The sequence below is a fragment of the Lissotriton vulgaris genome, chromosome 12, assembly GCF_964263255.1.
Source record: "Lissotriton vulgaris chromosome 12, aLisVul1.2, whole genome shotgun sequence".
In the NCBI taxonomy this organism is placed as follows: Eukaryota; Metazoa; Chordata; class Amphibia; order Caudata; family Salamandridae; genus Lissotriton; species Lissotriton vulgaris.
Genome location: NC_141700.1, coordinates 748,182,155 through 748,203,423, shown reverse-complemented (window position 1 = coordinate 748,203,423; position 21,269 = coordinate 748,182,155). Strand labels below are relative to the sequence as shown.

General features: G+C 42.2%; 1 protein-coding gene across 1 annotated transcript in view; it reads right to left on the bottom strand.

The window, feature by feature from the left end:
- Positions 1-17,877, bottom strand: part of LOC147678564 (extracellular calcium-sensing receptor-like) — a 93,648-nt gene extending 75,771 nt beyond the window's left edge. Inside the window, exon 1 of the mRNA XM_086945694.1 lies at positions 17,636-17,877. Coding sequence (XP_086801820.1) covers positions 17,636-17,877 — 242 coding nt within the window. The remainder of the gene's footprint in view (positions 1-17,635) is intronic.
- Positions 17,878-21,269: the final 3,392 nt, after the last annotated feature.

Below are 21,269 nucleotides of genomic sequence, written 5' to 3'. Positions count from 1 at the left end.
TGCGCCCCCCAGCGCAATGCGTGGTAACAACTTTCGTTGTTACGAACGCGTTGTAAAGGTACGCGTTGTTAATGTATGCGCTCTAACGTCATACATCCATTCTAAGGCAGAACACAATCTGTCATACTGCCATGGATTCAGATGCTCTGCTGCTCTTACAGATATCTCCTGGACAGGAGAATTGATCATGAGTTGTCTGTCATGGGATTTTCTCTGATGAAAACAGAATGTCTCTGCACATGCAGTGGGTTTCCGGGAACACTTTTTTAAAACAATTTTTTTCTTTTGAGAGTGATAGTAAACGAATGAAAAAGCCCATAAGAGGCAAATTTTTTACTTTTGGCTAATATACATTTGATTAGCTAAATTGAAAGAAAAATGCACTTGGATGAAAATACTACAATATTAAAACCATTTAATAAAAACAGAAAACCTAATGGTAAAAAAAAGCCTCCAAAAGGCGGGGCACTAACCGCTAAGTCTACCAAAATTACTACTGCTCTCTCTAGGCTGCGTGACATTCCCAACATTGGCCCACTATAAGTATTTCTTATTTAAAATTAATTTGGCAAAATAAAACAAAGTGAGTAAAAAGTTTTTAAACTGACATCGCACCCTCACCCATTAGTTAGTGGCATGGTTCATCATCAGATTCATTCCTGAGTGGGAAGTTGCATCCATTCGAAGTCCAAATGTTTATTTGGGTAGTCAAGACTTATAGGTCTATCAGTAGAGAGAGTCAATCTAATCTTACCTTTGCCTGCTTCCTATAATCAGAGGAAAACACCTATGGCTGCCGCCTAGGGTGTCTGTGGGCAAAACGAGGGAAGGACCCACCTTGCCACATTGAATTGGGCACACAGGCAAAGGGCTGAGCTGGTGAATAGAAGAAAGAAGTTCTGAAGGCTGTTACTAACCGCATGACAGCCTTCAGTAGAACATAGGGGGATATGTACAAGCCACTATCACCATGGGTATGTCACTTTTTGTGACGTTCCCGTGCCAATAGGGGCCTTGCCCTATGTACAAGGCAGCGTTAAACCACTTCGGTGGCTTAACACTGCCTTGTACATTAGGCACCTTTTCACGCTATGTTTAGCGTAAAAGAGGCATGGAGTGGGTGTTGTGGTTGGTGTTCCACCGCAGCACCCATTGTCTTTGACACGCCTCCTTATGTACAAGGATGGCGCACATAGGAGAGAGCGCCAAATTTAAGATCAGGAAAACCCTCGACTTAAGGTGGCGAAATGAGTAGAAATGCATTATTTCTCCTTGTTTTTGCTTTTTCCATGTGTGCTGCCTTGTGCATGGAAAAAGCAAAATGTCATGTTTGTTTATGTACAGGAAGGTGCCCCTTCCTGTACATGAACGAGCTTTTTTAAAAATGCCATTTTGTACACATCCTTGTAAATATGGTGCAGCCTTGTGTTTCCGAAGTGGCAGAGCATGTTAGTTAAGCCCAGGAGGCTAACGATATGCTCTGCCACTTCGTCGTAGATATGGCCAATAGTTTCTATCAGATGTGTCTCTGACTGAATCTTTTTCTTTCCTTAGCTTGCCCACTATGCAAGGTGCAAATTTGGGACCGTTCAGAATTTTGCATCCTCCAATTTTTTGGGATGTTGCCAGGATAACCCCAGTCTGTGGGGCTCCTAATTTTTTATTCACAAATAAGCGCATACATTGATTTTCTACCGGAGTTGCAGAGTACAGATTCATTTATTCTCCTATGTGATTGTCCTCAGCCTCTACTACATCCTCTCGCTGTATGTGTAGCTGCATCCTGTATCCTCACTCTATTCCCCCATACTTAACATGCCCCATAACTGAAATCATTGACGGTTGGTAAAGTTAAACGTTATCAAAGCCTACCTTCGACAAGGTTAAAAGCAACCGGCATATAACCTTTGTCCCTCAATGTCAGCAGATATCAACATGTTGAACATTTCATCAGGACTTTGAGGTTTCTTTATAGAGTCAAAATTAGCTGTGTGTAACTTTCACCTGTGTCTATGATACAAACAAAGGATGTGGTCTGATTCCTGCCCTGGTGTTGCAGCTGAGGGCTCTAATTTCCCACACAAGACCATGCACCCAGGTCCTGATTTAGAGTTCTGAGGTACCTTGCTGCAGTAGAGTAGCCTCCTCTGCTGACATGCTTAAGATCCATCCATCTGTAAATCAGGCGGGTGGACCTTGCAGGACCATCCACAGAACTACTGAGATACCACGTTTACTCTAGGTTCACAATCTCACTTTCCTATTGTCAACATTTTTTTTTATCTCAATGCACTTAATTTAACACATCATAAAGGTCAGGGAAACCTGGCTGGTAAATTACTTCTTTTCAAATAAACATTGGTAAATGCAATAGGTTTCGCCTATGAGATTATTAATAAGCTGTTTTTTGTCATAACTTGTAGCTTGGTGAGCAGTTGTGCATTATAAGTTTCTGAAATTCTGTTCAAGTGTTATGAATTGTTAATTCAGAAAGGCAATATACTGTGCTGTTACTGGTGGAACAATAAAGCGGGAACATTAGCTAATTTTTCTTTTCACTCAAATAGTATCCATCTCACTGGTACTGGACTGGGAAGTTGTAATCTACGGGCAACACATATAGGCTTAGATTTACCAAACTGTGTACCAGTGCTGCTTGAATAACTGCAGAGCTGCGTTAAGGGTAAACAAGAATTGTTGGCTTTATAAATGTGTTTTAGCCTCACATATGACCGAACAGCAGCACCACTGGAGTAACAAAGCAGCAACACACCAGCCTACAGTAACTGAGTTACAGCACCACCAGGAACACATTTGCATGAGTAACTGAGCTACAGTCTCACTTGACAACAGCGCATCAGGGCTTCAGCATTAACTAAGTCACAGTACAACAGGGTTGCAGTTACAGCATTACTGGATTAAGCGGGCACCAACATTACTAATATACCTAAGCATCAAACTGACTTCACTGTGGGATGAGTGGGTAATCTACCTTGAGGAGATCTACGGCAAATGGCCAAGAAGGGAGGCAATAGTACCATCTAGTTGGCCAGGAGTAAGGGGTGAAGTAATGGAGCAGTTCTCCCACGGTCGTATTAAAATCGTGATAGCCAAATTAAACTTAACACGAGCTGCTGGTCCAGACAATCTACCCGCCATTATCATAAAAACAAATATAGATTGGTGGGCGGATTTGTTCGCAAAAACGTTCTTAAGAATACTAAAAACAGGAACGTTACCAGATAGCTGGAAAGGGGCTATTATTAGACCCATACACAAAAAAGGCGACGTAAACTCCCCTAAAAACTATCGCCTGATAAATCTCTTGGACATTGGGGAAAAAGTCTTCTCTAAAATCATTCTGGGTCTATTAAAAGATTGGGCTGAAGATAATGATATAGTACCTCCTGAACAGGGGGGTTTTAAAGAAGGTCATTCAACAGTGGATCATTGCTTTGCCCTCTGGGCGGTAGCGTGGAAGTCTATAGAGCAAAGGGGTAATCTGTTCTGCTGCTTTGTAGACTTCCACGCAGCATTCGATCTTGTAAGCAGGGAACAGCTATGGTCTACCTTGAAAGGCTATAAGTTACACGCAGACCTGTTAGCCCTTATCCAGGCCTTGCATACAGATAACTGGGCCCAGGTAGTCCTGGACGAGGATGGTGGATTATCTGGCAAGATCCAGATTGGAAATGGCCTGAGGCAGGGGTGCGTATTAGCCCCGTTGCTATTCTCTTTGTTTATAGCGGACCTACCTCGGAATCTAAAAGAGGTTAGAGGGGCTAGCCCAAAGCTAGGGGGTAACCATATATCCTGTCTGCTTTATGCAGACGATCTGGTGATCATGGACCAGACGGAGATAGGCTTGCAGAGGAAACTAGATATGTTCCATAAATACTGCTTAAATAAAAAACTGATAGTAAATATGGAAAAGACCAAAATCCTATGCTTCGGCAAAAGTAAGACCCGTTTCTCTTGGTATTTAGGTACGGAATAACTTGAGAAGGTAACGGAATACAGATATCTGGGAGTATGGTTCACTAGTAACTTGAAATGGACCACCCATCTGGAAGCGTTAAAAATCAGGGCAACAGCCTCTATAAAGGGCTTAAAAAGGTTTAATAGCTTCTACGGAGACTTGTCAGATGGGCCGGCTATAAAGGCCTACCTGGCAATGGTCCCCGCGCAATTCCTATATGGATCAGAGGTTCTCCTCCTTAGCGGGAAAAAAGGTTGGGATAAAGAGGAGGGCATGATCCTAAAAAGCTTGTTCTCATTGCCGAAATCAGCAATGGTACAAGCAGCAAGATTGGAGATAGGAGTCACTTCCTGGGCAATTACATCCAGGATGGCACTAATACGGTTCTGGAAGCGTCTGGAGACATGGGAACCTCCCAGAAAAATATCACAGTGGTGTAGAGAGGAAATTGCCTCCAGCGAGCTATCGTGGGCTAAAGAAACAAGACTCTCACTAAAGGAAGCCTATGGGAAGCTAGGGATAGAACTAGATACCCAGTTAGGACATACCAATATAGGCAAAAAAGAACTACGGTCATTGGGAGCGGAGGTGTCCTGCATATGCGATCAAGAGTATCTCCGACAAAAAATATCAGTGTCCCATATGATCCAAGTATGGATTTCAGAAGTCCACTCCTACCCTTACTTGGATAGGTTGCCGAATCAGCACTTAAGAAGAGAGGTTTTAAAACTGAGAATGGGCATAAACCCCTGTTATGTAAATACCAGGGTTAAAAATTACATGATAAATAGTAATGGCAATTGCACATGTACGCTAGGTACCTCCTGTGATATTATTTATATTTTATTAGACTGTAGGATGACCCTTGATATACGTAAGGAGATTTTAGGCCCGCTATTCAAAACTTATAGGATTATGAATAGAAAGCAAGCTGTAGATCTCCTGGTGGGGATGGTAAATCTGGATATAGCCTGCGCCTTGGGTAAATACATGAGCCGAGTCAGGGGGTTTCTCCAGAGTACAGAGGTATAGGCGTATGGTAACGAGATTGCACTTCAATGTATGTATTATGTTTGGAAGACCTGGTCACATATGTTTTCTCATGTTCACCCTTGTAATTTTCACATCCTAGGAGGATACTGATTAATAACAAAGTTACTAGGGTTCCACCCGGAAAGGACTGATTTGCAATTTTACAAATTTTATATATTTTGTGTTTTTATAAAGTTTTATAAATGTATTGTGTATACTTTTATGGTTGTAATAACCCGAATAAAGTTTTAATGACTGACTGACACTGTGGGATGTCCTGACACTATTGGCAGTGGTCTGCACCTAGAACATTTATGTACTAGTTGGATCCTTAGATATTCTACGAGAAATCCAACTTTTAATACAGCAATTCAATAAAATGTCTGTTTTTGTGCAAATTAATAATATTTGGATTACATTGGCGTGGAAATTGTGATGAGCAATATATCTCCTGGCACAGTATTTAACACTGATATTATTTCTTCTGAGACTCCATTTGTGAAGTATTGTTTCCAGTGAAGCATAATATATCATTTACCATTTATCTCAAGCAGTAAACATTTGTCTGCTGCACATCAGTGTTTTTAGAGAACACACATATTTCAGATGGGTACACAAATGTTTTTATTCATACAAAAATACAACTTAGGAAAAGAAAAAAAACCCTGAAGGCATTGAAGTATGTCTTGTTTTGGATTTACATTAATTTGATTTAATTAATTTACAGAGCTCTTCTCTAAAAACCAAAAAGCAAGCTAAATGAGAATCTATGACAGACGGAGCAGGGGGGCCGTGACTTTGTTGGATGATTGGATAACAATATTCAATTGAAGTACTAGAGGATAATCCAGGTACTATATGCCGTCGATAAAAGCACAACATCAATTAAGGCTGCGGCGATAGAAACCATTGCCAGATGCAAATGTGATTTTATCCTGCACTCTCCTATGATTACCTGTGGCTCCTCTGGATGTGAAAAGGATACAAAATCATAATCTGAGGTTATATAAACCAGATGTGAATAGCAGAACCAATGCACATCTAGTTGATGGTTCACAATCATATAAATCCTTTGAAACTAACCTAAAGATCACTTTGATAAGTGTCTACCTTGAGAAATTGTCCTGAAGAAGGTGTAAGAATTTGTAAATACCGAAACGCTGCGTCGTCTTCTTTTCTCAAATATTGTAACCTGTTCAAGCAATGTATTTTACTATGTGATGGATTTTATCACGTGATTTTGATTTGTAAAAAAATGTTCTGTATGTGATCACGTTGGAGCTAAAAATATTTTTGTATATTGTATTCAATAAAATGAACAATAGAATTTTAATATAATCAACAATAAGTCTTTCTTTTGTAATTAGTTTTTCTGCACAGTGGTTTTTTGAACAGTATGGCACGAGTATCATTTTATTGTTAGCTTAAGGACATCCAGTTCTTTGTGCTTAGGGACTTTTCTTCTTTTAGCTTAAATGAGAAGTGCTACATACAAAATGGGAATGCCATAAGAAAAAAGCATGTTAAAGTTAATAAGAGATCGATGAATGAAGGTGGTCATTTGTAACGGATCAAAATGAGTCGCAAATGTATCCAACAATTCATCGAGTTATGACCTTCAGTAGAAGGTACTCATGTGACCCACCTTCTCATACCTCCTCCTCTGATGTGACTGGTCACATTTAATAAGCTTGCTCAATCTGTATAGCATGAGATGGTCATTAAGAGATTCCAGAGCACTTTTGGTTCGAAGGCTGGCCCTGCCTTTATTGACATCTTTTAACACTGGCTACCAAAATGGCACAAAATCCGACTTTAGGATCTGCACTAGCAAAACAAGATGCTTGAGCAAGTCAAAAACTCTTCGCGCTCCACATTTTGGCAAAATTGCTAACCGCCTGCCATACCCAACACCTGTTCTGGAAATACAATGATGCTTACTAAACAGAGGAGGCTGCTGTTAAGAAAACAGTCATAAAAGAGAAACAACAGAAAACAGTTGGTGACGCCCTTTGGCCCTTCACTGGAATTCTTTTTTTCAATCGATGAACCTTTGTAGTAGCTTAGAAGGTAAGAGAGATTAAACATCAATCTCAATTTACATTAACAGTGTAACTCATTAGGTTACACAATAAGACCAAGACTACTTGGAGAAGATTAGATTTTATTTATAATAGACTCAAAAACAAACTGATATAAATGAATCTTAATAAGCAGCACTCAAATACAATTCCTACTACTACATCTCAGCTGGACCCCGATCCACTATTTGGTACATCACTGGTTGTCAGAGGCTATTGATTCTTCTCTTCCTCTTTTTGCCAAATCCCAACATAGCTAAAAGACATTCACATTGACAAAGTCAATAGCTCTGGCATTGCCGAGAACTATTGTTGTTTCTTTCATCACCATTGGCTGCATTGCCCTTTCTACTACCCACCCCATGCACTCAAAACCCCATCAGGCAAAGGAAGAAAGCATCAGTTCATTATCAGGTGATGAAGTTGTGTTAACAATGACATGGCTCCAGGACAATCAAATGTAATGGTGGAATGATCCACATTGTATTGAAACATCTTTTCTAGTGTGATTAGTACCAGGAATTTTAATGGTGCAAATTGATAAACGTAATATCACTTCTACCTGAGAGCAATAATTCTCTAATTTGTGGTGGTCACGTCTAATGCTTGACCAGGGCAAAGGGAAAAAATAAAATGGAGACATGCGACGACTGAGAACGGTAAGGCCTGTGTCTGTCAGACTGCCAATTTACAAATCCCTGTATAGAAATGCTACCCACAAAATCAAGCACCAGCTCTATGAGGGTCCACTGCATGGCTCCCAAGACACAGCAGCAGCGTCATTGAAATCAGCCCACTAGTAACCTTGTCCTCAGAGACAGACCCTGGTTGGCACATAAAAATATCATATATGTTGGCTTAATTTAGAACAACGTCTATGGTATCTCAAAATGCACTGAATGACAAACAAAGGCAAAGACAACTGCAAAAAAAGGCAAATAATGCAGCATTGTTGCATGTAGTGCTACTGTACTTAACCGGTTCCGTGCTGATGACAGAAACACTCCGTCATCAGCCACGGTCGCGTTGTCCTGATGACGGAGCGGTTCCGTCATGACCCGCCCGACGCGCCTGCGCGGCTCTGATTTCGCGCCTGCGCGGCGCGTTCTATTGAGTGGGCAGGGCCATGACGGAACCGCTCCGTCATGAGCACAGCTCAACTGCGGCTGGTGACGGAGCGGTTCCGTCACCAGCATGCGCCCGCCACGCGGACCCCCGCCCCCTTAGCGCTGCGGTGGAATAGAGGCCGCAGCGATGTGGTTAATTTGCAAAAGAACAAGTGCAGAGACCAAAGTTTTGATAAGAAGTCTAGGCCGGCACTTTTGAAGTTTGGGGGGCTGAATACTAAAGCTTCGGGGTTTTGATTCGAACTGTACTTCACCACTAGACACTCCCTGCCTCTTTAGCTCACTCTTTCATATTCTCTTTCATCCCTGCTCTCTCCCTTTGTCACTGCTTTTCAGTCTTTATATTCCTCCTCCTTCCCCATTTTGTGTTTTCCTCTCCTGCTTTGGATCGAAGTCTGTTGAGAAAATTAAGCGTCTGTCGCTAAAAATGATTGCCAGCGGGCCCCACCTGCAGCCACTGGAAGAAATAAAGCACTATGGCCCAGATGCATCAAGCTAAAATCCGCTCGCAAAGGGGCAGATTTTCAGAATCTGCCTCTTTGCGACTGTTATTTTTGCATTTGGGATGCATCATCGCAAATGCAAAAATCGCAATTTAAGAAATCGCAAAATTGTGATTATTTAAATAGCTATTGCATTCAAGGAATCTCAAATTGAGATTCCTTAAATGCAATGCATTAAAGTTAAAAAAAATAGTGATTTCGCTAATAGGGGGTGCAAATTACCATGAAGTTGTTGTTCATGGTAATTTGCAAAAACTTTGAAAAATGCACTAAAGGGCATTTTTCCAAAGTTCTATTTTACACACAAACATGCCCTTAGGGCATGTGTGTGTGCAAGATGTACCCATATGCAGATTTCAGGGGTGCAACAGGGTGTCCTTTTGACACCCTGGCACCCTTGAAATTGCAATCTTAATTTGCGATTCTCTAATTGGGAATCAGAAATTGAGATTGTCTTCCCATTCATTCCTATGGGCCTCTAGGCCCATAGGAATGAATGGGGAGGTATTCCTTAATTGCGACTCGCAATTAAGGAATTTTAAGAAATCGCTATGTTTTAAGCGAGATCTTCATGCATAGCATTTTGCTATTCCTTATTAGCGAATCCTTATTTTTCGCTAATAAGGAATCGCAAAATGGGTGCTTGATGCATCTGGGGGTAAGTGTTGCACAGAGCAGCATCCTTCAGCCCAAGACCACTGGAAGGTACGAAAAAAGAAGTGCACATAAATGTTCAGAATATTTCTCCTGTCCATTTACATCTAAATTCTGTACGACTTACTTTATTTTAAAATACCATCAATTTAGTCTATTCCTGCACACCTGAACACTTTTTATAGACTTGTATATACAAACCAAAAATTTTAAGTACAAGTTTCATAAACTACAAATCTTTCTTCATTTCCTACTTCCCACTGATCATCTTCGGCTTGTTTTTCTTTATCAGTATTTGGCTCATAGCAGAGAGATGAACTCAAAAGAGGAAAAGAAGGAGAAGGAGACAGAAAAACAAGTGACAAAGAGCGACAGTGGGGGTAAGAAAAATACCCCTTATAGTGAGATAAAGAGGCAGTGAGTGTCTGGTTGTGATGAAAGAAGCATGAGGTAGAATCAAGACTGAGCAGCCCCGGTGTTGGCTCCCCTGGCCTTCAATAGTGGCAGCCAGGGGCTTTTGAGCAAAGCCCCAACAGTTAGTCCTTTACAAATTAGGCACTGTACTATAGGTTGCATCGAGAAACATCTGAACTACTGGGGGATTCAGAATAGTGACCTGTGCATTGTGCACTCTCTAGGTATACATTAATGGGTTTCCTATACCTAGTGTACTGTATAGTACATGTTACAGATATTTGTCATTGGTGACTTCCCCATACAGCTCTCAGAACATAAATAATGTTGTAGTGGAGCTTTATTTAATTTTGAATGTGGTCTTGTAAAATACATTATGAGAAGTACAAATGCCCCCAAAAGGCGGTGGTAAGTCAGAATAGAGTGTACAGAATAATCCGACATAAATATGTTGTCCTATATATTGTCAACAAAAATAAGTCGCATTAGATTGAGATTTTCTATTATTTACTTCAATGGACGATATTTGGGTAGCTGAAATTTCGAATTAAATATTTGTCAGATGATATTCTGACGATAGTCATGTACTCCACCTACTGTGCAGTACACTAAGCTCAAAATCAACCCTCTCTGACCTAAGGAGGCAAGGCCTACTCGGAAAAATTGTCCACCTTCTCCTTAAGGCCGAAAGGCCTTCTAATATTCAGTCACTATTTCGGCTTCAATTTGAGTTAAATTAAATTATTGAAGATACTCCTCAGAGCGAGCAGTTCACGTTATACAAAATAACAGGTGGCCGTCCTGACCTAGAATTTAATCGCTGACATCATAATCACGAGCTGACTCCTGGGATATGTGAAATCAACCAAATAATAACAAGGCAGAAGAAGGAGGGCCCAGTAGTTTATTTATTGAACACCTAACCCATAGTCTGCTCAGAGCAACTGCCCATAGTTAAAGACCAATAATTACAGATGCTGAATTAATCAAATCTTCACCCCCACCCCCCCCCCCCCCCCCCCGTCACAGATCTGGGTTAAATCTTCCGTTTTTTTGCATGCCACGCCATTCCAGTTCAGGCCCAGCCAGAACACTGGTTATCAAAATCATGCTGATGACGTGACATCACACTAGTGACATGACATCACACTGGTGGTGCAACATCATACAAGGGACATCCTAGCAGGATTCCTCTACCAACACAGTGATGCCACAGTGTGCATTTCGAAAAGGGTGGAATAGATATCACAGTGCAGGCATTTTAACCAAGTACAACATGATTATTTATTTAAGGTTTTGTACAGCACAAACCATATAAAGTAGGTGTCTGGCTGCCTTACATTGGAGAGACACAATGTGGAGAGCCACTTGCTTGGGAGAATAAATATAAATACATAAGTACATTATAGCATGCAATTATTTACAAAGTCAACTGTAAAGAGACTACTTGTCACAGTCAGTTGGTTTAAGCAGTGCAATAGTAAAATTTGGACATATAAACCAGCAGATTTATTTGAGTTGATATTAGCTCTGAAATTGAAATGGAAAATTGAGTAGGGACAGATTTTTGATGAATGTTGTTTTATAACTGTTGACAATCAGGTATGTCCAAATAGTGGTATGGTGGCTAAATGGTGATTTAGTGTTAATATTGTATTTGTGGCATTCCTGTTTTGAATACTATGTATTAGAGGGCCTTCTACAGGTCCGGAGGCAGCCATTTCTTTTTTGACTTCACGGAGGTGCTTAAGGCAAAACTTTGCACTGGAAGTATTGAAGCAGACATGCAATACTAATTACTAAAACAAACTTTGACTATGAAACCTCAACCTATATACCTTGGTCTTGGCAGATTTGTTTACAAGACAATATCTCTGTGCTGGTTAGATATTGTAGTGTAGTTCCTATTTTCCCAATAGGCTCTGCGCATCAGAATAATATATCCTATAGATGTGACGTAGGACTTATGTCTACTAGGTCTCTATCGAAATATATTAGACTTAGTTGTAAGTGCCAGCTAGCTCAGGGGTCACTAGAAACGTTCTCGAGTTCACAAGAAGGGACTTAGTTTCTGACAATCGCATAAACATGACAACTTTGTTTCCCCAAGATAAAACTAATCTTCAGAGTCATGTAAACAATAGATAGATATTTTACTCAGTCAATCATGCATGCTTCGTTTTATCAGAGGTGCAGAGAAACAGAGAGACGGGAGTTTTCAATAAAAGTATTTATTGAACAGACTTCTTTCTCGTGCAGAAGAAATGAACTGCTACAATTGTAATACTGGTTGCAAAGTATAATGCGCGCAGTAAAAAGAGTAGGATAAAATAATACTGTGAGAGCATTGTATGGTTCCTAGACCATAGATAAATACATACATAAATAACAGAGGCTAAAAAGTACTCAACTGATGGGTCTAAAATACGCCTACCCCGATGTACCTAACCTAAGCCTAGTACGAGGGAAGGAGTAAGTGAGGTGTAGCATAAATGTAGTATTCTTTGCCAAGAATCATGAGTGTGTACATCTATTCCAAATGAATATGTCAAGGGAAAATTAATCTTAAACAATAGATCACAGTTCCTCAGGAGCACTCAATGCTAGGGAAATAGACGTAACAGTCGACGTTTCGGTCTATTGTGGAAAATCATCCATCAGACCTTCTTCAGGACTTAGAGGTAATTGTTAAAAAGAGTCCCCTGTATAAAGATAAAATATAAAATTACTGAAATAATCTGTTAAAACAGAAATGTTTTTTGCAAAGAAAGAAAATATAACCTGTGTAAAAAGTAAAAGACAATAGCAATAATTAAAATCTGCTAAACGTGCAAAGTTCAACTTTAACCTAAAGATGTAGTAGGAGTCAGAATTAATCAGAAAGAACCGTGCAAATTGAGAAGGAAACAATAGAAAGCAAGTGACTGATCAAGAATATAGCACCAGAAAGTGACTATATAGAATTAGTCTACTTACTATGTTCAGATACGTAGTCAATATAAGTCCAATGGATCAAAACAGGGGCCTTAAAAATAGGCTCCAAAGGGTATATAGAGAAAGGGAGGAGTTATTTAGTCGTTATACTGTTAGTTTCAATGTATTATTAGTTATGTTTAGTCTGATCACAACCTATATAAAATATTACATTTCTCCTGGTTAAACGTATTATTAGTTCAAAGGAAAAGACTCTAAAGTTGAAGAAAATATTATTATTATTCAAGTTTGGTAGCCACAAATCATCTTCTAATTATGTAGTTGTTGGAGGGCCATTAAATAGTCCATTGTAATCAGACTTCCTAAAACTATATAAAATGACTTGTACTTTTTGATGGAACAATTTCAACTATGGGTACAAGAAGACCAGTCAGTAATAAAATCATGGTCCCTCTTCATCTAGTACATATGAGGCAGTAGAAAAATCAAACAGAGGGACTGGAGCCATCTGAATGCCTAGATCTATGAAGTTTAAATGCATGTACTTGTTATCATCGTCACACTGGATTGTATTCAGCTGACATAATACACCTGGGCTGCAGTGTGAACCTAAGTGTGTAGCCCTGTGGTGTTAGCCTGAGATTGCTAACAGACAGGATGGGATGTGAGTCTCTAGTCACACCTGATGGAGCAGTGCAAGCCAATGTTGTTATTGGATCAGAGTGATGCAGCTCTTTTCCTTGTGGCGGAGGTGACAGTGATATTGTTCTGCAAATGTATTCATTGTCTTGCGTGTGTGCATTTGCTTTGCTTAATTTTTAGATCAGTCTAGTGATGTGTCAGGGGGAGATAGTTCAGTAGTGCAGTGCTTTGGAGCATAGATTATTTTGCACTGAGATCCTTTCACAAAGAAAGGCGTCTTTTGCACACGAAGTGAGGATGTGAAATTTAAAAACATTGATGAACCTTGGCTAATAATATATTAGTTTTTAATAAAAATATGTTTTAAAATGTTTCGCGTTTGGTACTATACATTCTAGTTCTGCACTTATAACTAGAATCACAAAAGATTATTTTTTGGTCCTTTTGGAACAAATGTTTGAGTGGCCTTTCGGATCCCTTCCTCCCGCTGGTACCAATGACTAATCTCTTTATCATGACATGTGCCCTGGGAGCGGCACAGAGATCTGGCTTAGTTACATTTCATCAGCCATGGTCAGATTGTACTTTGACCAGAGAATTGAGTCACCCATTGCACTGTTAGCCAATTTACAGCTTGTTTTCCATTTTAGGTGATCACTTAAACAAGACAAGCGAGGAGAAGCATGATAAGCATGTCAAAAAGAGGATAACAACCATTGAGGGCTTTGGAGATTTGATGGTAATGGACTAGATAGCCCTGCCCTCAATGAGAGAGCATAATGCTAAACCATCCATAGTGCTGCAATAAAAGCCAACTTGTGATGTGCAACGACTCGTAGCATACACGCGACCGACAATTTACTGAATTCAAGGAGTAACCGCTGCCAGAACTGCACAACAGACCCAAGAGAGAGGCAGAAAGGTGCTAGATGGCCATGTGACCTCCATCCAGTTGTAAGAGAGGGAGTAGAAGGATGCTGGGTCACCATAAGTGTGGTCCATGCAGATTTAAAGGGCAGGGTATTTATTTATTATTTTTTATTTTTTTTATTTAATGCGATTTTATATAGCGCGAGCTTTACCCGAAGGTGTCAGAGCGCTTTACATAAGAGCCAGTTGCAAAACATAAGGACTAAGGATTACATGCGTTACATAAAAGATACAAAAGAAAAAAATTGCAAATGTACAAGATGTAAAGTCACACAAGGGAGAGATACAAACAGAAAGAAAAATTGCAAATGTACAAATAGTAAAGTCACTCAAGGAAGAGAAATGAATGGATATATTCTAAGAGTCATATAGGAATGGTATAGAGTACAAAGGTCTACTACATATACTAGTGATTAGAGTTATCTCCATATACATAAGGAAGGGATACAAATGGATATACTCTAAGAGTCACATAGGAATGGTAGAGAGTACAAAGGTCTACTGCATATACTAGTGATTAGAGTTATCTCTATATACATAGGGAATGGATATAAATGGATAAGCTCTAAGAGTCACATAGGAATGGTAGAGAGTACAAAGGTCTACTGCATATACTAGTGATTAGAGTTATCTCTATATACATAGGGAATGGATATAAATGGATAAGCTCTAAGAGTCACATAGGAATGGTAGAGAGTACAAAGGTCTACTGCATATACTAGTGATTAGAGTTACCTCTATATACATAGGGAATGGATATAAATGGATAAGCTCTAAGAGTCACATAGGAATGGTAGAGAGTACAAAGGTCTACTGCATATACTAGTGATTAGAGTTATCTCTATATACATAGGGAATGGATATAAATGGATAAGCTCTAAGAGTCACATAGGAATGGTAGAGAGTACAAAGGTCTACTGCATATACTAGTGATTAGAGTTATCTCTATATACATAGGGAATGGATATAAATGGATAAGCTCTAAGAGTCACATAGGAATGGTAGAGAGTATACAGGTCTACTGCATATACTAGTGATTAGAGTTATCTCTATATACATAGGGAATGGATATAAATGGATAAGCTCTAAGAGTCACATAGGAATGGTAGAGAGTACAAAGCTCTACTGCATATACTAGTCATTAGAGTTGTCTCTATATACATTGGGAATGGATATAGGTGGTGCAGTGCTGCCATCCAGCCTGTAATGACTGAAGGCGGTGGTAATCGTGGGGAGAGTAAACGCAGATGAAGTTAGAGTGGTTAAAACATGGACGGTGGATAAGGAAGACATCAACTAAGACGGGTTGCCAGGAAAAACTATGATAAAGTGACTAAGTGACAAGAGAGTCGGCATCTGCCATCTCAGCATCTGATGTTTATTGGTTGTAAGTAAATGCTCCTAAGAGAGACAAAACGTTGTGGTATACAGAGTAAGATTTCAACCTGGCACCACGCTGTGGTGTACTATGCAGCCAGTTCATTATTTTAGGAGGTATTATTGCTCCTAAAAATACATCTTTGTGAAACTATCATTTTGACATTATGTGGTGTATTGTATCAGAAGTAACACCACCTCACCCAAAACATGAGAAATCTGACTACCAATCACAACTACTTTGAGTGTGTTTTCATGTGCGGGCATGTGTGTGTAGGTATGTGTGATGTAGTGTGCTTAAGTCTGCATGTGTCAGTGTGTGCATGTATTTGTGTGTGTGTGTGCTTGTCTTTTGGGGGGGGGTGGGGGTAATTCAGGATTTTAATGAGGTAACATACCTGGGAATAGTCTTGACTCTCCTAGACCCTGTGTTGGTAGGGAGGTGGACTGGCCCGTGGACAGCCATCTTCACTGTCACTTAGAGCAAAAGGGACATGACCTTCCGGTGGCATTGTGCCAGGGCGAGCCTGCAGCAGCGCAGTGCACATGATGTGCTCTCATCAGGAGCAGCGTAGGAAGGGAGAATCCATGACCAAGAGAAAGTAGGGAAGAACGTTTACATGGACAGAGCCACTGAGCTATATTCAGAAAGCCAGAGAGCAGAAAGCCTGAGTAAGGCTACTGAAATAAATGGGAGCCCTCACACTGTCTGCCTGGCAGGAGCCCTCGGATGCGGGACTAGAGTCTTCAGTCTTCGGCCCTGCATGTTGCAAAGGAGTAGCGCATAATGGGGGTGTGCCCTTATTTGCACAGTGACATGGCCCCCGCATAGGAGGGAAGCATTAGTATTTCCACCCAGGCAGGGCTTTAACTGGGATGAAAAAACTGGGGTCTCTCTCAAAGGGGCGTGGCGGATGAAGTTAAGTGCATGGCTTAAAGCATCTAAGCTAAAAAAAAATCTCTGCAGAGCATAGTATGCCGCCTGACTGGCATTTTGCTGCTTGTGATTGCATCCAGAAACATAATACACGAAGTAAGATTGCTTACAACAATCTAGGGCTATTGGCTTTGTCAATGGTTGTTAGTCGCATAAGATATGCAAGCAAAATCTAAGGCTTTGTTCCATATAACATGGAAAATACTTCAGTTCTAAAATGATGAGACTGTAAAATACCTATAACGAGTCTCTTTGAAGTTGCCTCAAAGGCAGTGAAGGGTGGTATTGCAGCAGAGTTAGGAGTTTTTTTTCCCACCCTGAGGATGAGGGAAAAAATGGAGAGCCCGATAGAGACACGTTTCGGCACCTGCCTTTTAGAACTGCCGGTGCTCAGCACCGGCAAGAGCCCGCCCACTTAAAGCCCGGAACCCAGGCTACTCTAAAGACATGGGTGCAGGGGCAGAGATGTCAGGAGGTGCTCCGATTGAGCCCCAGACAGAGGTGCACACACTCAGCTCATCCTGCAAGCATCCCCAGCCACGAACTGCACCTGGCACATCCAGGTGTAGGTGAACAGAGGCACAAAATAGGAGGGCGCGCTCTGTTTTTAATATCACTTCTGATTGCCAAAACGGTGCCAAACTCCCTCTTAATTTGGGATAACATTAAGGGGATCATTATCGTCCTAAAACATGACTCAACAAAGTCAACAAAAAAGCGTCATATTATTAATACAATTCTTATTCTTTACCAAATTACTAAAGAAGTTATGAGAAACAATATTAGAAGTATCAGTGTAACACTTCAAATTGTTTGTAGAAATAGTGAAAACCTACAACTACATAATCCCTTTTAAGTGTGCTCTACTTCGCGTGTTCGCAGATGACTAATTTGCACTACTTGAAAATTTCCACCGGTTCTAGGCGTCTGTTTGATATTGCGGTGCAAACTCAGCGGTGCAAGGCCTGCATTGTGCCTTGTTGACACATACTGGGGCTTCAGCACGCGAGAGCTGGTTTGCTTACGTCTGGCACGTGGCTGCTGCAGGCTCCTCTCTGAAGGTGATCTGTGGCTGCAGCGCTGAGAAGTGGACACGGAAGATCCCTCCCAGCAGGATGTCGCCATCTCTTGAGAATCCGCGGACTCTGTCCCTCTTCAGCCGACATCCGGGCACTGCGCTCAGGGCAACACACACTGGCATCAAACACCAGAGCAGGTGCGCTGCAGCTATGAAGCAGAAACGAGGCTTGAATGACAGACTTCGCATGGCGGGAATAAACACTTCACCCATTGCACCTCTGGCCTGTGGTCTGAATTCACCGCTAGAGGGCGTGGGTGTCTCGTCAGGGGCGGGAGCGCTGCCTTCGTAGTATCTTGTGGCCCATGCGTGACTTTACGCGGATGAATTTACTGCGTCGGCGTCCTTATAACCCACGTGTGTATACAGCCAAATCTAGTGGCGGCCGATAGAGAAATAAAACCCCACACTCAGGCCTTGATAGCGATGGATGACCCTGAGTGTGAGCCGGACTCAGTGAACCCTAATATGGTGTCTTGCCTCTGTGCATCACTGAACTCAGCCGTGGCAGGTCCATGCCTTTTATGGGAGCCCGAGCCCCCGAGGGAGGGGCAGGGGGTGGCTCTGATTGATTGCTCTCATTCCCTCAGCGGGCTTCGCTGTTAATTACTGAGGGGAGGTGGGAGGTTAAGTGCACGAACAGCGCTCCTACAACTAACACATTATGTTAAGTGGGAAACAGCCTTTAAGTACAAGTTGTCAGGTGGAAACAAAGTTGGTAAGTAAAATATGATGGCTAAGCAGGCCACAATGAAACTGCCTGATCAGGGTCAGGACTGATTTGCATATGGCTGGTTCCAAACAGAGGTGGCACGGTGTGCAAAATGACAATTGACTTGGATACAGTAGGGAAGTTAACTAGTAGCTGAAATTAATTCAAGCATTCCATCCCTCACTTTTCATTAGGTCAAGCCTTGAGAGCGCATGCGCTGTCGCAAGACCTATAGTAAACACAATATGGTGGGTAATTTATCCTGCCGCTTGCCATTGGTCAACTCTGGCATTGCTCTTCTTAGCTTGCTTATTATTGGCTGTCAATCCGATAGGTCACTTCCGTTTATTCTGGAAGCAGCACCGCCTAACTACAGTTTTCGTCGGTTTTCATGATTCATGTGTCTCCGAGGGGAACTTTTTTTTAGGATTTTTGCAGCCCAGCATGCTGAGCTGCAGCCTGACATACTCACTTGCATACATTATATTTATAAGCACCCTATCTTTCTGTGCCCTCTCTCCGTCACTCGCTTCAGTTCAAAAACATTTTCACTATTAGCTTGGTGCCGGCGCGTGTTACCACGCTCAATTATTCAGAGCAATAGACACGGGCATTGACGGAGCACGCAACATAAACAACTTAATGCAGTCCTCCAGTCTCGCCGCGATTTAAGACAGCACGCGCAATTGGGGCCAGCCGTTGACCCTGCCTGTCAGGAGGAGGAGGTGGTGCCCTCTGGTGAGGGAGTGCGGCAGCAGACAATGCCCAAGTGGCAGCGATGGTGCCAACCCTGCGGCCAGACTGAACATCATCCATTAACCCTTTCCTTGCTGCCGTCGACCATTGGCCAACGGCAGCACTACCTCCCCAGTGCTGCCGTCGGCCAATGGCCGACGCGGCCCCGCCCGCGCACGAAAATGCCCGCACCACGGCGGAATTACCGCCGCTGTTAACGGGTTAAAACAGACCAAGGCTCGAGCACCTGGCGCGTGTCATTCACACGTGCAGCAGAGCCTACTCCGACATTCATGCTCCTCAAGTCCATTACGCCAGTGTATATTACTTAAACTGCAATGGGAGAACCTATTTTGTGGAATGCTCTACAAAAATGCTAATTGACAAAGTAGACACACAAAAGAGACACCTCACTCACCCTGAAATCCAGCCTCACCCCAGGCAAACCATAACAAACCCATGGACTATAATTGAGTTTCACACCATGTTATGGGGTTAAGGTGTTAGATGCCATCTTTTAATTTAATAACTTGCCACAGCCATTGGCCTTTTGACCTTCGGATAATCCTGGCCAGCTTAAATAGGAACAACACACAGGGTTTCTCCGCCTTCTCCCCTCCAACCTGGGAGTGAACCTCTCCTTTTGTTCTGGTTAATCACATTAATTTACAAGAGCCACTAGATTAACCACTAACCTTGGGTCAGGTAGTAAGCGCTATATAAATGCAATTACAACTACAAATGATCTCAGCGATCAGTAGACACTTTTTAATCCCAGCATCCCCCCTCGACTAAATTGTGCGATCTTCGTCAAAGCACTTTATCTGCTTCTTTCATTATTTGCCAAAGTTCAGAGCATTTAGAAAAAGGTTAACTCCGAGTATTGAGCGTTACATGAAAAAATGTATATGAAAATGTCTTTGTTTATCCATTGCAGGCCTGATCAAGTAAGATCAGTGGCCATTTTTGAATGGTTACACCTTATTTTAATGGTATTGCTATTGTATGCACTCAAGGTCAGTATAATTACGTTGCCATATGGAAACATGCACATTATGGACTCACGTTTTGGGGAATACGTTAAGCCACAGTAGGCCTGTTCTGGGACTTCTTTACTTTGCGGATAAAGCAAACTATTTCCGCTAACTTAGCTTTCACGTCTACTTCAGGACCAACGCGGATAGTAAGGGTTTATAGGATCCTGTGTGCTCTTGTTTTCTATTGTCTCTAAAATGTTTAGTCTTTATGCGCACTCTGAGCCTGTCTCTTTTACGATCTTGAATGCCACATGCTAAGTTTAATGCTCAGCTGGCCGTTCCCTGCACTGTCGGACTCGAAGTCCACCTGCTATTAACCCCTTGGGTGCTCATGACGGCTCCACACCGTCATGAGCCACGGGCGGCGTGTGCTCATCATGACGGCGTGGAGCCGTCATGCCGCTGTCGCTCCGCCCACGCAGCACTAATTCCCCACCTGTGCGGGCAAATTAATGAGCGGTCATGGTCATGACGGAACCACGCCACCATGAGCACACGCCGCCCGTGACTCATTGCTGCGTGGAGCCGTCATGAGCACCAACGCGCCGCGCTCACCCCCTAGCCCCCCACTCCGCGGCAGAATTCGCGGGGCAGGGAAGGGGTTAAGAGAGTCCTAATACCTCCTAATTGCTGTTTGTTTACAGCCTCCAAAGCAATATGGTTTCTGTTTCTGTCACTCTCTTTTACATTTGGAGTGGTGTGGCTCACTGGTTAGAGGCTGCAGACCCGGAAGCAGAGGACGGCCTGGGCCCAGGGTTCAATTCCCGACGCGGCAGGGTCGTGGACCAGGGTCAACGGACTCGATAATTCTCGCCTCGGTGCCTACTCTATCCAGGGATCACACTCGGCAACTCTGGGCATTAGCTTGCCTCATCTCTACAACGGCCCCCCACATTCGCCGGGGATACCTGGTTTCACCTTGGAGATACCCAGTAGGGACCATCTCACAGGGATAGCCAGGACGGGTTCCCCAGCGGTCTACAGCGCCACGACGCCTCAGGGCAGCAGTGCGCTTTACAAGAACACATACATTACATTACATTAATGTTTGTGATAAAGAATTGGAGGTGCCATCTGAGTAGGTAGCTGCTGCAGGC